This window comes from Aspergillus oryzae, chromosome 4 (assembly GCF_000184455.2).
Source record: "Aspergillus oryzae RIB40 DNA, chromosome 4".
Classification (NCBI taxonomy): Eukaryota; Fungi; Ascomycota; class Eurotiomycetes; order Eurotiales; family Aspergillaceae; genus Aspergillus; species Aspergillus oryzae.
Genome location: NC_036438.1, coordinates 1,942,129 through 1,960,727, shown reverse-complemented (window position 1 = coordinate 1,960,727; position 18,599 = coordinate 1,942,129). Strand labels below are relative to the sequence as shown.

Below are 18,599 nucleotides of genomic sequence, written 5' to 3'. Positions count from 1 at the left end.
CCACGCTCCACCATACCAACGACATTCATGATTTATCGTCATCCTCTTCATCTCGTCCCCCCTCGATTGATTGCTTCATTGATTAATTTAATTAAGTAAATAAATTAAATGAATCTGAACTATCATGCACGTTGTGGATTTATGGAAGCTCGATCTAATTCTGAACCGAGATCCGGACCACATGATTGGGGGACATCTAACGGGCGAGTTCATTCCTTATTTTTTGTCACTGCCGATTAACTTCGCTCCCATTCATTGACGTAACAGTCAAGGACTGAAGGATATTTTTCCCTGCCCTGGATTCCTTCTCGTTTCTTAGATTTTTATTTTTCTTATTTTTGTATTCCCGTCGGCGGCATGCTTTTTTTGGGGTCTATTCCCCGAGAACCGCAACTTCAGTTCCTTGTTTTTCAGCGTGATCCCTTCAATGCAGACGGCCTTGACTAATACTGAAACTGATTAGTGGCATTCCACATCGGTCAGTGTGTGTTTGTTCCATTATACCAACCGACATTTGACCGTTGCCTCTTCTGGCTGCATGCGCAGCTTCCGACCGGCAAGTCCGCATCCACCTGTACTACGACTCGTACGTAAGGTAGCACGGGCATACATTGATCGTGGAATCCCGAGTAGATCATGAAGTAAATTTTTCCATTTTCTTCTTTTACGGCTGAGTTGAATGTGGCAGAGGAAGCAATGACCTCATAGCTGACATACGCGCCGATCATCATTATCGGCGATGAACTCATATCCTGTACTGTGTTAGTCCGGGATTGGATGCGCCAGGTATCAGGCATATTTTATATACGTATAATATACCTATCCTCCGTTGGAAGGGTAGTCTGATGCCTTTTTGTCACTGCATGGATTGGAATAATATACTCTATTGTACGCAGTACAGTAGGAAATACCAGACAAATAATTCTTAATATAAGACAAATCGTGGGATCACAATCATCCGAGGTGAGGACTTTGACCCTGTGAGGCGTCGGCAGGGGCTCATGCGCCGAACACGCCCACCCACCGAGATTTAACTCAATCTGCAGGCTTCCTGAAATACCACCGTAATGATACTACATCTTGTGGCTTGTTGGGTATGTATGTACTCCGCTCCCAGCCACATACAATCATACATACACCTTACATTTACATACATTCAAAGTACCCAGTAGCTAGGTGCATACGTACGGTATCCATGCGGAGAGAGGTGTCACATCACGCCCGTTGGAGCTGCAAGATCTTACACTACGGACTGCAGCATCCTAGATTCCGGTCGAAGCGTTTCTCTTCCTCGGTTCCCAAGTGGACTTGATTTACTGGAGTTCAGCCTTCCATGCTGCAGATGACGCCGCGATCCCCGATCCGATCTTCTACTATCTTTTTTCTTTTTCTCCCCAATGAAGAATAATATACCTCTCTATTTGATCGGTTGGAGATTGAACGTTACACGAGGAGATCGAAATGATTGCGAACATGTGACGATGGTGGAATGTAGGTACCGTGACTTGCCTTTTACAGCTGGAGAACTTTTTATTTTTTGTTTTTTGTTTTTTGTCCTTTTTCCCTACATTGTTCCTTTTCCTGTCCTTCCATTGTACGTTCTACCATGGCGAAGGAGTCTTTCGTTTCCAAGGAGACAGGACTCTCTGCATCAGCTTTGATCTTACTCTTGCAGATGGATGCACAGACTACAGGAGGCATCCGGTGATGGATCTAACGGTCGCGCGAAACTCGACTCATCCAATTAGACCCGTAACAAGTTGGGGAACGTTGCCTGTCCTAATGCTGACGGATAACGCCCATAATTACTCGAAAGTCACTTTCCCTCGTTCTTGCGACCGTTTGTTCATTACTTTATTTTCACTTATACCTGCCTCTACGAGCAATGAATCTTCACGTCATCCAGGAGATATCAACTAAATTGCTCGGACACAGTTTCCCTTGTTTCATTTCTCCTAGACTTTTTGTTTTCTTTCTTTCTTTCTTCCCCCCCTCTTTTTCCTTTCTGAGAGCGTAGGAATCCTGGTCCAATCTTAGGTTTTGTGGTGTGGGACAGGATAGTGGGTTCCGCTTAAAATCCCTGCTGACTAGTGCAAATATTGTTGGATCGAACTAAGGAAAGCAAATCCCGAGACGTCGCGTTGGAGAGTCGAGTTCCCGATGGTCGACAACGAACCGCGCCGCGCATTGACCAGATAGCAGCTTATCCAGGATGGGAAACTTACTGCACGCCGGTTCCAACCGACATCGTTGTCTCCAGCCATGGACGCTAAATCGTCGACTACTATGGGAACGGCACGTCGGAACGTATGTACGTACCGAGTACGTACAGCTTATAGAATGGTACTTCCTCTCGCTTGGATCACCGATTGGTATACAATACAAGTGGTCTCGTTCGCGAACAGGTCAAAATTCCACCAGAGGACTCCGTGTCAGCTGCTCCTCGACGATGCTCCACTCTCTGAAGATCATCAGTATCTTTCAAAAAGGAAGACTCTGAGCACCATACCATATAAACAAACTTGAACAGGATATAACACTCTACCAACAATTGCTATGTATCCCTGACACAGCCCTCTCTAATACCATTAGACAATGTTTCTGGACGCCATTCATAGTGGATTGGCCTCGCCCTTGGTTGTTAGTCAAGAAAACCTGCTCATAAGCATAAATCAAACCACCAGGACGAGTCAAGGCCCGTTACGACGTGGAGACACATCTCCCATCGCATACGGAGTACACCGACATAATCTCTTCTAGTTCCTCTCTAACACGATACTAGCTACTCAGCGGACCACAACCGTCACGAATTGGGGGAGATCCATAGCAGGATGCATCATTACAGTTTGTGCTACGACGCTGCCTCTAAGGGTGGAGTATTTGCGCCGGCCGTTGAGATGGATCTACTCTGGATAGACAACTCCAGCCGTTCACCACACGTCACTGACTTGCACGGAGAGGAGTAGTGTGTACGGCATGTGGCGGAACAACACCTCCAGCCACCTATCCGATCTTACGGATCTTTACGAGGAAATGGAGATGTCCCTCTTACTCCTTGTTGATCCTTTAACCACGCAACAAAACAAAATGTTGATGGGAGCCTAATTTCCAACTGCCGACATGACGGACTAAATCACTAGGATGGCAGATCATATCCAGTCCAAGATTGGGGGCATCAGACTAGGTTTTTACCCACCAATCGTATGTACATTCCCCAGGAAAGTCCCCTCGAAAGCTTTTCCATCGACCTTGCAAGCGACAGGTGGACAACAAGCGATAGATCATGGAGCTGACAGGCAGTGGACCGGGCGGATGAGATCGACAGCGCCAGACTGGATAGACTGATGGGCCAAAAACCGTTGAGAGCGCTCTCGCTAAAATCGCCCTAAGAAAAATCTACACCCCTCCTTTTTTTTTTATTATTATGATTCCTTACTAGTAGTTCTAGCAGACGATCGGACAGGTGCCGTTTTTTACCCAGACACGTTGTGGGACTGCCACTTTTTCTCAATTTTCCTCTAATCGCCCCATGACGATCAGCGAGGTACCAAGACCAATCAGAGAAAGGAGCGACGGCGAGTCGACTAAGATGGGAAGGGCGCAAAACGCGATCGCAATTTTCCAACAAGTCACTCAACATCCAGCGAGTTGAACTATTATCACGGATAGTCCACAATTTTTCCCCATTGAGACTGGCCAGGGTGGGCTAGATTCCGTAGTTCTGGCTGACGCCAACTGATCGGCCTCAAAATTTAGATTGCGATCCGAAGGGGGTGTGATCCTATCCACCCGCACGCGTTCTCTTCCCAGGGGCGCGTCTCTGCAGGGAAACGTACCGTGTAGAACGATCTATATGACAGACTGACACATGGCAGTTGGGAACTATTGGACGGCAAGGATTTGGGTCCGCAATAGATACTACCTTGTTGTCGAAGGGGTTTAGTACGGTGGTAGTTGGTTAGTTAACGGGAACAAAATCGGGCATCCTGCAGGAAACTTATCACCAGCCATGACCAATACCAAGCCCAATCTGGGAACGAATGGACGCTGTGCAGGTAGAGGGAGGGAAACCCACCAACGGGGAACAGAATGAAGCAGCATCATCAGAAGAAGCACAGGATCGGTGGAACCTTATCCCGATAAACTCTCCGATGTCTTGACCTGAAAAAGATGTTGACAGCTGGGGTTTTGTCAGAAAACAGTTTAGTCTGGCGGCACTAACCTCTCGCGTGCTGCAGCCCGACCGATTGGGAATTGACTTCGGTTAGCTAATCAAAACGCTTTGATGACTGGATAAAATATCAACTAGGTTAAGCATTAGTCGAAATAATCCAGTAACGTCCTGCTTTTTTTTGTTGTTTCCCCTCTGTTTTTACGTACAGGAGAAGTACCTATTGGACGTTACGGAGTACTATATGGTAATATCCACGATTGACATACTTGTACCAGCGAAATACGCCGCACTGGAAGTGTGCAAGCCATATCGACCGGTCCCTCAGCCACAAATCCAGCTAAAGTACACAGTCCCTTCCTGTTGCAAAATTGATCATTTTGATATATCTTTTACGTACCTTCCCAATCACATGTTCCAAATGATTTGCTGTTTCTTTAGTGAACTCCCAGATATCCTTTCGGCCGGATGGATCATAGTTCCCTACCGTTGCCAGATAGTAGGGAATCCCACCGTCCTCCGTACGGGTATCATGACGGGATACTAGCAGGGATGTGCCCTCCCGAAAAGGAGACTAGCGGCCCACCTCCCGCCTTTTCTTTTTCTTTTTCTTTTTCTTTTTTTTTTTTCTTTCTTTCTTTTCCTTTGCTCTTTCCCAGTTTCCACCCCCCTGGGAGTTTGTAAGAAAATAGGAAAAGGAAAAAGAACAAAACCTAAATAAACTAATAAACTAATAAAAACACGTGAAGTAAATTGTCCAATCCAACCTCCCTTTGTCCCTTAACCTCCTTTCATTCTTTGTTTCCTGACATTTGATTCGAAATTACTTCCGCCACCCCTTTCAGTTCCCATCCTTCCCGCTTTTGGCGTACCAAGATTCCAACTTAGCCTCGGAGAATAACTCTCAAGTCGAGTCATGGCGTCTTATATTTCCGAATCTACCGAGTCGCTGGATACTTACAGGAACTTAACGGAGTCTCTTAAGTATGGCCGGGCAGGGGTGGTTACGTAGTACTCTTTCTTATCTTGAGAGTTTAAATGTACATACCGTATTGAGCTCTGATCTCCCGTATAAGAATGATAATATAAGCTTTTATAGGAGGGGAAGTTTTAGCAAATGAGATAATTTAATTTACAGTTGAAGACAGTGACACCGTGCCTTGCCAAGTATCCCACCACCACTGCTGTAGCGTAGCATATCATACAGTACGACTTTCTTTTACACGGATTTTGTCAAGCTCCCGGAGCTGGCTATCTCCGGGGGGTTGGATGGATGGATACAGTCATGAATTACAACATCCGGATCCCGCGTAATCGACAGATCTCCTTTAAGTCGGTGTAAATCTATCCACTAGCCAATATCACTAATCGGCTAAACTGACTCGACCTCAACGGTGGGCTGGGAAAAAACGACAACCAGCTAGCCGACTTGCTACTACGGGGGAGGCCCACACACCACCCGTTTCTAGCTCGTCGACGAAGAAGAAAGTAATTTATCCAGGGAGAAAGAATCAAGGTGTTGATCCGAATAACTCCTCCTCGGAGACGGCAGGGGTAAATCCGGACTCAAATGGAATGATCTCATGAGATCGCGGTGTACAAGAACTACAGATGGTACTTAGTGCCATCTAACGATAGAAACATCGATTGATTAAATTGATCCCAGGTTTAAATTAAAAACTGCCGTTTTGGGAACCGTCCAACGTCCGCGATGGGGCTTAGTCTGGCTTAGTCGCTCAGTCTACTGTTTCTCATCCGGTTTTTAGCACGAGATAGTTTAGTCTTCTTTATTAATATATTTGATTTTTTTTTTTTTTCCCGAGTCCCTACTGAGGTCCGAGGACCGTTGAAAATGCGGATATTGGGATCTCCACTGGCCATCTGTCTGTCTATCTGGTTAACTGCCTACCTTAACTCGAGTGGACTCGACTAAGGGATCATGTCGGCTGCATACAGACCGACTCGGTTGAGCTGCTTAAGTTATTGTTGATCCACTGTCGGTAGGTACCCTTTCCTTTCTCGATTATTGTTGACGAAGTGGCGGTGTTGTCCGTTGTGCCTATTTGGGCAGGTCAATGGTAGATTAGATAGAAAGTATGTATCTAGTATCTACAGTAGTCCCTGCCTACTAATGTAGGGGGAACCTGTCACCCGAAGTTTATCTGCCTCTACTAATATCAAACTTACTTTTAGGAGAGATAGACAGCGCTACAACCTCCCTCTACACTCTCCATGGTATTTCATTCCAACAATACTTCATTCCACCTACGTATCTTTTCGCTTCCGCCTAATTAATATATTAATATATTAATAAATTTCCCAGTGAACCACCCAACAGCCTCGGATACGGGCCCGAATGCCCATGCCGTAAGTGGGTACAAAACAAAGTGGATAGCCAGCCCGCCCCCGATTCGGTTTCTAGAAGGAGTGCGGAATAAATTAACCCTGATTACTACCCATGACTCGTGCCGTCCCCCCAAATTATATTGCCTGTTCTCCGGAGTATAGCCACAACTGCGGTAGAATGTCCAGTCGGAGACAAAAACCATAGAAGGCTCCGGAGATGATAACTGGAAGTGTCTTAGTTGTTGGGGTTGATTTTCATGGTCCACTCTTTTTGCCTCACCCGTGATTGTCTATTGATTTTTCGGTTTTGTTCTATTCTTATATGGGGTTTGGTTCTATTGTTTCTGGTTACGGGGGGCCTCGTATATCTCGGGGAATGTGTCGGTTTATTGTTTGATTGATATGGGATATACGTAGGTATTAGCTGAGGTTGTTTATTGTATGACTATGTGCGTACACCTACACATACATGTACCAGAACCATACTATGTACATACATAGTGAATGTAAATAGATACATACACAAACAAGTACAATCCACAATCCAATCCAAACAAACCCTACAAATACATATTAATCTATTCTATCGAATCCCCGAGTTATCGCCGTAAACCACATTGCACACCTATAACACCCATAACTATAACCACACCTCCCAGTACTATAGTCCAGCTGCAATAAGCACAAAGCTCATGCAGTGACTATGCAGGGGACTTTCCCAGATTCTTGGGCGACTGCTGACACAGATCTCTTGACTGACTATTAGTCGGTTTAATCTCCTCCCCGTGTTGTCCGTGGCCGATTGGTCTGGATTGCATCGCCCGGGTGGGAATTCTGCAGCTGCAGCTTGCCCGATGGAGAAAAATTTCGGGTGAGGGGCTGGGTTGGGGGGCTGGATTTGGTGTGGTGCAGGTTGTATTTGTGATTGTGTTTGAGTTTTGGTTGATTAAGTTATTCTTCATTTCAGGTTTTTGGGTGTTGGTTTGCATAGAAGGGGTGTATATATATTTGTACGCGGGGTAGGAGGGTGTATGGTTGGTTGAGGCTTTGCTGAATGCAATGTCTCTTTGGAATATGGTTTTATCTGTGGAATAATCTACTCTGTTTGGTGATTGTTGATATAGGTCTTGAAGGCATATCTATGGACGGAGTATGTAGTAGTTGCAGGGAATTGTTCTGCTGCATTGAATATGCCTCGGTTGATAGAATGACCGGGCATATTGATTCCCTTTACTGTTGTATACTTTTCTCCTCCTTTTCAGGCTATTCATTCAATCATGAACTTTTCTTTTATGCTCAATATTCCCGAGTTCCCTTCATATCGAGTAAGGTCTCGAATATAGGGTTACATTGCCTGAATCATAAGGCAAACAACCAGAAACCTCAAGCCAGACATAAGTGTAAACTATCTACCCCATTTCAAACTGCAAAAGCACACTTACACGTAACAAACGTATCAATAGACATATAAAGAGAGTACCGGGTAAAAAGGAGAAACATAAATACAAGAAACCCAATACACAACCCTGACCCATGGAACCCTGACATTCTAGAATGCGCAATCCCCAAACCCCACGACACGTGTGAACCAGAAACAATAGACGATCCGCACCCAACAATCCTATTGTCATCGAATCAAGAAAATGGTCTCCAAGACACAAATGAAAAAAAAAAAAAAAAAAGTAATAATAAAAAAAAAAAGAAAAAGAAAAGGGGAACTAGACAGAAAGAAGCAGGAGAATAAAGCCCCCTCACGAGGTCCCCGATAGCCAATTGATTGCCCACATAAGCACAATCTGCAATCACCGATCGACAGCAGATAATCAAACTAACCACAGATGTGCACCGCCACTGCATTCTGATTTACTGAATGTCAACCCGGCTAATTTCGTTGCTTTAACCAAGGAAATCAAGACATTGGATCACTCGCTTGTCATTTCCGAGAAAGGGTTTTGTGACGTTCTAGAAAGGCTTTATCTGTGGCTCGTACCATGGTTGAGGGGGTTGTTCTTGGATAATGGGGTTTCTTCTTCAGCTTCTGCATGGGAATACCGGGGGTTTGGGTCTGAAGCTACGCGTGGCTTGTATTGTGTCTACTCTGTAATACATTTGGTGGCTTACTTTTTATGCAAAATTTCAGGTAAAATTACACACGTTTGTTTTCTCTTTCCTTGATTTTCTTCATCCCCTCCCTAATACTGTAGAGAAGTAGACTGAAGATCCTGCCGCAATCCCCAATCACAGGTCCAATTCGCTACCGAGGAAATTCTGCCTAATTACCTGCTCTCCAACTGGCCCTCGGGACATGCCATGACAGGCGACTCCAGTCGCCCACTTGAGCGTTGCAGACTATTGAATTAGGGGACTGGGGCTTTGGAGAAGTACTTTGACAGGAATGGGGGGTGGTCCGTTATCCCGTAGTCCGTATGGGGTTGTTGGCCTGCCTTGCTGTGTGCTTGTAAGCATTTATAATCACGCGCACTTGGTTTAAATTGCTTAATTTAAAGTGTGCTATTTTTGGAGGGTGCGTTCGGGAATTGTGCGGTTCGGTATTTGGCTTGGTTCTTTTTAGGGTTCTTTTTTTCTTCTTCGTCTTTTCTTGGAGATTAAGTAGTTTGCTTTGCTATAAACTAATGTAATTTTATTCGTATTTTTAGAGTTGGTTTTAGTCTTGTTGCCTTGGTTATTTCTGGAAATTTCATGAAGAAGGTTATGTTTGTAGGGGGTTTAGTTCTGATTGTGTTTGTGGCTGTTAGGAGGACTAGCCTTACCCGATTTGGCGAGTTGTTCTGGGAACTTAGAGATCTCGTCATGACTTCATGTTCACTTGGATTGGGCAGTGTGCGATCTGGTAGTTAACAAGTCAGGACTACCTATTCAGCTATACTACCGCCAATATGTCTCTGCCATCGAGTTGATATAATCGATCCCCTCCTTCCGCCACGTGTCCGGCTCCATATAGCTCGTGACATTCGCATCGAACACCAGATCGACCGGCTGGTCCGCCCCATACGCCTGCCAGCGAACCTCCCCATCCTTGATGCCCGAATTTGGATCCAAGTCGTGGATAAACGATGCCCACATACTTGCCATCAGCGTGCTCAGCTGGCTGTACGACTCTGGCATCCCTGCGAACGGCTTCCCGTAGTGATACCCAAGCCCCTCAATGTTGTTGAACACAAAAGCGACTTCCTCAAAGTGTGCAGCGCCAGACAGATACGGAACGTCCGCCCCTCGCATATTGAATCGGTAACAGTAAGCCGGGGTTGAGGTCTCTGTCCAGGCTTCGCATTGTCGTCGTCGGTTCGCGTGCATCGAGTAGTCCCCTGCGTAGGCCGATGTGCGGCGCCACTGGTAGCCCTCTGAGGGTACTCGCTGGTCGCCAAGGAACGCCGGGATTCCCTGTGATGGGTCGTCCGGGTAGAGATCGAGGATCTCATTTGCTGTAGATGACGGGAGTTTGAAGCCAGATGATCCGTCTGGTGGTGTGAACATTGTTTAGTACATACACATGTGACCGAGGGAAAGGGAGAGGAGATGTAATTCATAATACTAACCGGTGAGGTATGCGTAGAACTGCTCCGTGGTATTGATCCCTGTGGGACCGAAACTAGCTCCTTCGTCTGTATTGGTGCCTGCGAGGATGGGCACTTTGACGAATTCATGTTGGTCCAGCTGGACGCTTCCCCGGCCCCTCACGAGATCCTGGTCAGCAATGGGAGAGAAGGAGTACGCTGGATTGCCGTCAGTGCCGTTGAAAACGGTATTCAATTCCTCGAATGGAACCTCGCGCAGACATTGCAGCGTATTGGCGGCATTAGAGCAACCAACTTTCGCCACCACTTCATCGTACATCGCCTGGTAGCCGGTGTCATTCATTGGACTGGCTGTTATGGATCCGCCAGATTCCATAATCGCTCCGCGGAAGAGACCGTCATCTCTACCACCGTATGCGATAAGATGAGTGCCAACGGACATTCCCCCGGCGGACTCTCCCCAGATTGTGACCTTCTCTGGATCGCCACCGAAGGCCTGGATATTCTCTTTGATCCACTGTAACGCCAGTCTCTGGTCCCGGAGACCGAGGTTGGTGTTTCCGCTACTGGCGACCTCACTGGAGCTCAAGAAGCCCCACGCGGAGAGGCGATAGTTCAAGGTCACGGCAATGAACGGTTTGCCTGCATGGTTCAGTATCTCCTCGACGACTCAGCGGAAAACAACTCACCGATCCTATACGAGTTTGCTACAATAGCAGACATGTTATACCGCTCATCTGACCCTGAGCCCATATAGAATCCACCACCGTGGATCCAAACACCCACGGGGAGATTGGAGCCCTCACTCGCGGATGAACCTCGGACCACGTTCAAGGTAAGACAAGCTTCGGACATCGGATACCAGATTGAATCCGTCTATTCCTAGTTAGCTTGCCAATCATGAGGTCGGAAGCAGACATATCGAGTCAAATCATCACTTACACCATATCCCACACAGATGTTAGAGTACTCTTTCGCATCGTGCACTCCATCCCAGCTTTCATTCAATGATTGGGGTACCGTGAACCGTAGGTCACCGATCGGCTGCTGCGCATATGGCATACCCAGGAAAAAGTCCTGCTGGTAGTGGTCGTTCTTTACCCCGACATATGTCCCATTGCGGACTTGGGCTGTTGGGCCTGGTATACTGCTTGGAGCAGCATTACCAGCTACCCACAGCGCAGAGAGACAGATAATTGTCGTGAGCATCTTGCGTGCCCTTTGAAAAAGAACCTACACGACTGTACCAACTCCCGCATCCTGCAACACCCACCCTGCCCTCTTTATGTGAAATGCCATCAGTTGCGGGGTACATAGCCCCATATGGAACTTTCCCTATGCTCTCGGGACTTAAGTCGGGACTTGAGCAACAAGGATAATAGAGTCGGGGCCCGAATTCATCATACAATGGCATATTGTGGGGGTGGAGTTTGTGACGCAGTGGGATCCGGAGTAATCGGGGTCATGGAATTGCGGGGGTGAAGTTTGACATTCAATGAATGGCCAACCGGCTAAAGAGAGTTTCCCCTTATAGAGAAGATTGTCGGCCCCCGAGTTGGTTGTGGAGGTATGACTCGTGGGGCTTCCGGGGTGGGATTGTTCATAGTGGACGCGGTTGAAGTTTGATTGATGAATGTCCCGAAGATTTGCCGGCGATTCCAAAGATCTCTTCTTGTTGGATGTGACTTGAAGGGCTAGGGGGCTAATTGTCCGTCTTTCTTTTGCTTCCTGTAAGATAGCCGACTTGATTAATTGCGTGCTTGACTATGTGGGGTTCCGATCTTCCATCACTTACTTGGAAGATTGAACCGGAGAATATTATCATAGCCCATAGTGGATTCGCTTGGGTATGCTGTCACCTGCGAAGAAGATGGCCGGTTGTAAGTTGTATGTGGGGAACTGAACGAAGTTGATTGGATTGTAAGTAGAAGTTCCCTGCACGTGGAGGGCACCTCCTTAGGGTTAGCACATAATCTTGATGGCTTTCCTGAGGCAGCATATTCCAGAACACTTATTGATATGCCGTACTGAGACAGTTCGTATCCTATAATGGGCAAGATATGAACTATCTGGCCATGTTTCTACACCCGAGACAAAATGACATTTGTTAAATAGTCCGTCACATGGAGAACCCCTGACCAGAATTGCTTTGTCGTACAAGATTCAATAGCAGGAGCCGCCCATTCTACAAAGGGTTCAAAAGCAGAGGTTTCATAGAGCATCATGTTCGGCTTCTACTATAGATCCTCATTTTCTGGGCATGCGTGTGGCACAACCGGCTAGCTAGCCTCCTTGGATCAACACGGGAACCTCATGTAGCCCCGACATGCATCGGCTGTGAGAGCTGCCCCGGTGAAGAAGAGTCGTACTAATCTTAGCGTTGTAGCACACCTGGACGATCTGACTTAATTGTTTGCTTGAAAACCTGATTTCACATAAGGGTGGAGTAAGGTGTTGTTCTCCACTGCCCCATGCTTTTTAGCACAGTATAAAAGTCTTCAGTGATCTGAACTCCTTTCATCGCACCGCCTGCAGATCGCGGTCGTCAAGCGACACACATCTAGTCGAAGCAGCTCAACGCCATTACCCTGAAAATCACAGATCTACTATGAGATTGTCGACTTTTCAAAGCCTCAAGAACAGAGACAGCAGGGGGATACGATTCTCGTGTATCTACCCTCGCGTCATATATCCGTTGTTTAGCCGTATCTGCAGAGTGTGGTGGACAATATTATCACCTGAGCCTCTCCCCATGACGCCAATATGTTCACCACCATCACCTGAGGAAGAAGCCATCATCACTGTCATACACGGCTTCCTTGCGGCATTAAATGCGAAGTCGTCGGCCGACTTCGAGAAGTACTGCATCCGAGCAGGAGGAATGTCACTTTGGCCACCGCCGCCTATGGTACCCCGTTTCTGTACGATTGGCGTCTTTGTGGAGCAGATTGCAAACGTGCAGGATGAAATCGACGAGCGGATCTGGGATCCTGAGGTGAAGGTATACGAATTGGGTAATATGGCTGCAGTGTGGGCGCCGTTCAGATCGAAGATCAATGGCGTTGTGAACCATGTGGGTGTCGAACTTTTCGTGCTTCATAAACTCAACGGAGAATGGAAAGTGACTGGGTTAGCTGATTCATGTCGATGGCCAACTGAGGAGGAAAAGAATTCGTTGCTATAAGCAATACACTTGTTATCCTGTCCTGCCCGTGGTTATGCATTGGAGCCTCGGATAAGGGTTGTGGAAAGCAAGATGAATTGATAATAACAGGGCTAGATGCAACGTGGACACAGTAAACAAAATTGAACTCTTAGCCATGATGAAGGATATCAGAGAAACAATCCTATCTACTACCCGAACTAAAATACCATGTCTATATAGAGCCGAACTTTTCGCCGTCTTACTTCTTGCCTCTAAGAAGCTCCCATCCAACACTCCCGTGCTTTCCTTCTTTTACAGACATCTCCTCAACTGCCTTCACAAGATCGTAGCATATTTCTTCGGAGACGACACTATCATGCTTATATGCAGGATGCGAAGCAACATATTCACGGATCCACCGCGCCCCAGTCCAGAGGGTTCCGTTTGCCCGTTTCCAAATGAGGTCGAGGTAGGTTGCCAGGAAGCAGCGCGTTTCAACGTCCACATTGACACTGTTCAAGTATGATTCGACAAGCGGGATCAATCCGGGGAACGATCCGTCAGCAGAACCGTTGATGATATCTGAGATAGTCATGAGCTCATATTCCGACTCTACTGGTTTAAGTGGAGGCGACGGGGGTGGTGTATTAACGGCGGATGATGTGGCAGACGACACTTCACCATTAGTAGAAGACTGCGGGTGCGGTCTACGTGCACGAGGAGAGAATGGATCCTTGCGGAAGTAGAACTTTCGGTCCAAGACTGCATTTCGCGCATGGGCCGTTTCCATATTTTCGGTCGTGCGTTGGATAGGGATATAGAAGTTCAAGTCAAAACTGAGAATCGCGCGGGTGACAAGCACGATAAATATGCTAAATGCTGCATTTTCGAAATCGGTCATTTGAATTTCCATCGAGCGGAACTCGACTCGCCAGCCAATGTCGTCTTTTTCCGGCGGGGGTGGCTTGAAGCGCATGTGTTGCCAATTAGTCGATTGCAGGTTCTCGAAGTGGTCTGCCTTGTTTAGGTCCAGCTCTTCCAGGTCTTCCGAGAAGATGACCAGTGGGTCGCGTATGAAGAGATGCGCGAAATGTGTGGCCAAAAGTTCATCCATACCACCATCAATCAGGCGCTTCTTGATCTCTTCATCCACGATCAGATCAGGATCCAAGTACTCCTTCCGCAGCCTAGGATCCTGGGAAAGATAAGTCGAGTTTGAGGCGTATCTAGACTTGGGAATTCTCCACCGATCGTTCTTCAAGGGCTATTTGGCACGTTAGCTCTGGACCGGCCATCGACAGAGGGACAACTCACAGCTTCACCAAGTTCCTCACGTGTCCGGTCATCTACAGCGTTACCGATCTGGTTCCACCGAACATCAGTGTCGACAAGGAAGCCCTTATATATGGGGGTTGCAGCCGTGAGTGCAAGAAGAATGGGTCCCAGAGGACTCAATTGGTCGTATAGCTTTCTCCCCTCCGTCATATTCTTTGCCTGAAAGGTGATCTGAAGGCAACAACTGCCCATGCCAAATGCCATGGCGTCCATATAGACATGCCCTTCCTTAGCCGCTCCATTTCTGACATCATCATCTTCAGGCCAGTTGTGGAGGTCATAGTTCACCGTTGGGTCATTGAAAGGTTCGGGGGTGTTTGTGTCTTTGAAGACCGGCACATTCAGCTCGACCTTTCGGCCCCGTCTCGATCTTATATTACCAGCCAGCGTTGGAAACCTGATATGGGGATTCGCGATCTCGTCAGGAACAAACTGAGATCGGAGTGCAGCTCCAGATGGGGGATAGTATGGTTGAATGTAGTCGTCTTTCGTGCCCAAGCGGGGGAATGTGGTAAGAGTAATAGGGTATTCATTTGATGCCATGTGAGACTTGGCAACCTCCCGCCTAAGGGACCAGGTTAGGCTCAGACAGTGATTTTTGGACGAAAAAACCTACCTCCATTTCATGTTTGACTCAACCTTCAATAGATCCTTGAAACCAATCCCCCATGGCCGCCCCGGAGTAGCCTCCAGCATGAAGCGACCAAATTCCGGATGAAAATGGGGTGGATCCTCTCCATCACTAGGCGTCATCAGAAATATTCCCTCGAATTGATATCGCAAACCAGTTTGCCTTACTGCTCCTTGTTCTGTATACTGTTTGACCCTCCAGACTTCCAGTTGGCTTCATCCTCAGCCAGGGACTTGAGAATCTCGGCCTGAGCGAGAGATAACCGGGCCTTTTTCGCCTCGTCATCAACGGCAACGACAAGGTACTCGACCTGAGTATGAGTGGATTAGTCAGTTGTGAGCTTTGTGGTCATGTCGACATAGGAATCTTACCTCATCACCCCAAAGAAGAGCGTCGCGCTCTTTCCCTTTCGCTCGGCGCCAATTGGCGAGCAATTGCTGGTGCGCGTTAGGTGAACGTTCATGGATCACTAAATAGCAGAAACATAAGGCAGATGCGTACCTCGATACCCCATTTTCGCACCTGATCCGCTCGCTTCTTCGCCTCGGGCCAATCGAGAGCGGTTCCTAGTGCTCTAGAGGGACGTTTGACGTTAGGTCCAGGTGGGCCGCACAATATGTCTCGTAAGAGTCGCGACGTACAGCAAACCCATGATTTCACAGCCCCTTCCGAAGAACCGGTGTCAGAATTGAATTATAAGAGAGTCTTCCGTATTAAGACGAAACTCCGAATCACACGATCTGCAAGCCCCGCGGGGATGAGGGGGAGGTTTTGGCGGCAGAGGATGCGCCAGAGTGCGCACGCTGGAAGCAACCGGCCGAATAAAATAATACAATGCCAGGTAAAACTGACACCTCAGAGTACTATACGCACAGCATGAAAAACTGTAGAGACAGACGATGGAAGGAAAGGGAAGAAAGTTATAGTCGGATTGGTATTGTCGCTTTTATGCTGATTTTCCCGGCGGCGTCTCGGAGACGGCGATTGTTATCGGTGATTGGGTAAAGCAATGAACTTTTGCCAATAGTGGGGGGCATCTTTTGGTCTCTAAGCGGGGCATCGAGTGCCATTATCGCTGATAACGCCGTTAACGCTGCGGAATTCACGAGAAACCGATGCAATGATTTCTAAGCAGTTTCCTCAACTGGTAGTCATGTGATCACATCGCTGAGGAGTGAACTGAGATCACTCGTGACATCTATAAACATACAAGTGCAAGGCAACCAATGTTCACAAACTTTTAAGGCAACTGACACTATAAAGCATCTCCCACAGCTGACTAATGGTTGAGGTAAGTCGTTACCCACCTCACAATCCGTAAATCACCAAGGTCTAAGTAATGTACTTGATAATAGGTTGGTAGCCTTATACTTCATATGCCGTAAGCTACAAGTGCCGGATATCGATATATCAAGGAGATCAGTGTCACACGGTTATCCTGACTGAAATCACCATTCTATTGAATTACCCTTGTTCATACTTCGTACTTCAGATGCCACTGCCATTTACGGCTAGTAGCTGAAGATCGTGAAAATATTTCGACCCTGGTAAACCATGAGGACTCGAATGATTTAACCAGCGGTGACTACTACATAGGCAAATACGACACCAGATAGTGTAAGGCTGGACCACGGATGAATTCAAGTATTTCGCTTGCGCATTCCTAAGCAATCTCATGCATAGAAATCGTTCGGAGGGATGGAAGCACCGGGTCCGCATCACACCGAGAGATGACCATTTCATGAATTACAGGCAACATGCTTGCCTTCTGAGTCGGAGGTACAAAGGGATAGTATCGGCAAGCTTATTCTCAATCCGAACGCCAAAGTCGGTGCATGATCAATCAATCTCAGAACTTTATGTACATAACCTGCTGCTTCGTCCATATCAAATGCATAAGCCGATGTGTTTGGTATCAATTGCTCCGGGCACCGTTCTTAGCAGCTCGCAGCTCGTCCATCTTGGCAACGCGCTTCTTAAATTCTTCATATTGGCACTTCTCGTAGCTGTGTCTCTCATCCTGGAGTAGAAATTGGATATTAGTTATATTCTTCAAATATTAAATCATGGATATATACGCAAGAGCGTTATGCGGAGAAGGAATACAATGACATACCTCGCACTTCCAAGGAAGGTAGTACTCCTGCTGCCGGCATCGGTTCAATGGGATGAGAAGGTGGCCACAAGAGTCGCGGTACTGAATAGGCAGACGAGCATCGGACATCTCCTGGCGGGTGGCTAAAATGAAACATCAATACTCGGCTCAGTCAATAATAACATGATATTGATCTTGCTCTTGAGCGCGGGAGCCAATGGCATTGAAAACGTACCGGGAGTATCCGCCAGTCCAACGGCACTCTTAACCGACTCGGCAACGGTCATTTTGGTATGAGAAAGCGGCGTAGAATGGGGTCCTTCTAAAGATAGGCGACGGAGCAGCGAGGTTTGCAGCTATCCCGAAGTGCTGTTCCTTCCGGATATGGTCAGGTGATATCACGTGTACTTTATACCGCAATGGGAATAGTGGACGCAATTCCACTTTACGCGGTTCTGCCGACCGGAGCGCGTCTTGTTGAGCAATCCATCGCGTTTTTGGGATGTTACTGTGCCTAGGACGAGCCACCAGTGGCTGATACGGTATCTTTGTAACTTCAATATATGCTATATGTGATGCCGCGCATTAAAGCCTTGTGAATTAAACTTTACGCCCAAGAGAAGGTGAATTCGGATTATTGAATTCCCTGTGAAAAGTGACCGCGTCGCATCTTCCTTCAATTGTCCGGGAATCACCTAGATCAAGTCGGGCTTTCGGAGACATACATCATGGCGGGGGTGGATTTTTCAAAAATTTACTCTGCTACGTATAGCAGCGTGAGTTTCCCCTTTTTCCTATGCCTTCACTCTTTACGTCAATTCACTTTGGAACCCTTGACCGCTTAGATGGTGTGTCTAATATTTCTGAGCAGGTTCCAGTCTACGAGTTCAAACTCGATGGCGAGAGCGTTATGCGAAGACGGGGTGATGATTGGATCAATGCAACACATATTCTCAAAGTAGCTGGATTTGACAAGCCAGCGCGAACACGTATACTCGAACGTGAGGTGCAGAAAGGGGTACATGAGAAAGTACAGGGTGGTTATGGTAAATATCAAGGTAGTGAAAGTCCACTTTGACAAAAAGCTCATGATGGTCGCCGTGCTAAAGCTCGTAATAGGGACATGGATTCCACTTCCCGAAGGCCGGATGCTCGCTGAGCGCAATAATATCATTGATAAGCTAAGACCAATTTTCGACTACGTAGCTGGGGATCGCAGTCCGCCACCTGCTCCAAAACATACATCGGCCGCGTCGAAACCGAGAGCTCAGAAAAATGCAGCCGCTAACCGGAGGGTTGTACATGAGGAGGTTTTCAGTGCGGTTAAGCCGCATCGCAGC

General features: G+C 47.2%; 3 protein-coding genes across 3 annotated transcripts; 1 reads left to right on the top strand and 2 right to left on the bottom strand.

Annotated features, from left to right (window-relative positions):
* Positions 1 to 9,403: 9,403 nt before the first annotated feature.
* Positions 9,404 to 11,262, bottom strand: AO090012000766 (uncharacterized protein; the record flags this gene model as incomplete). Its single annotated transcript, XM_023236621.1, has 4 exons — positions 9,404 to 9,960; positions 10,075 to 10,695; positions 10,743 to 10,929; positions 10,996 to 11,262. The coding sequence occupies 4 exons, from the start codon at positions 11,260 to 11,262 to the stop codon at positions 9,404 to 9,406; spliced, it is 1,632 nt and encodes a 543-aa protein (XP_023091530.1).
* Positions 11,263 to 12,661: 1,399 nt separating this feature from the next.
* Positions 12,662 to 13,363, top strand: AO090012000765 (uncharacterized protein; the record flags this gene model as incomplete). The annotated part of the gene is made up of 2 exons (XM_023236620.1): positions 12,662 to 13,182; positions 13,351 to 13,363. 2 exons carry the CDS (start codon positions 12,662 to 12,664, stop codon positions 13,361 to 13,363), a joined length of 534 nt encoding a protein of 177 aa, XP_023091529.1.
* Positions 13,364 to 13,457: 94 nt separating this feature from the next.
* AO090012000764 (glutamate--cysteine ligase) lies at positions 13,458 to 17,546 on the bottom strand (the record flags this gene model as incomplete). Its single annotated transcript, XM_023236619.1, has 7 exons — positions 13,458 to 14,462; positions 14,513 to 15,098; positions 15,150 to 15,275; positions 15,332 to 15,474; positions 15,536 to 15,601; positions 15,666 to 15,730; positions 17,495 to 17,546. The coding sequence occupies 7 exons, from the start codon at positions 17,544 to 17,546 to the stop codon at positions 13,458 to 13,460; spliced, it is 2,043 nt and encodes a 680-aa protein (XP_023091528.1).
* Between the last annotated feature and the right edge of the window lie 1,053 nt (positions 17,547 to 18,599).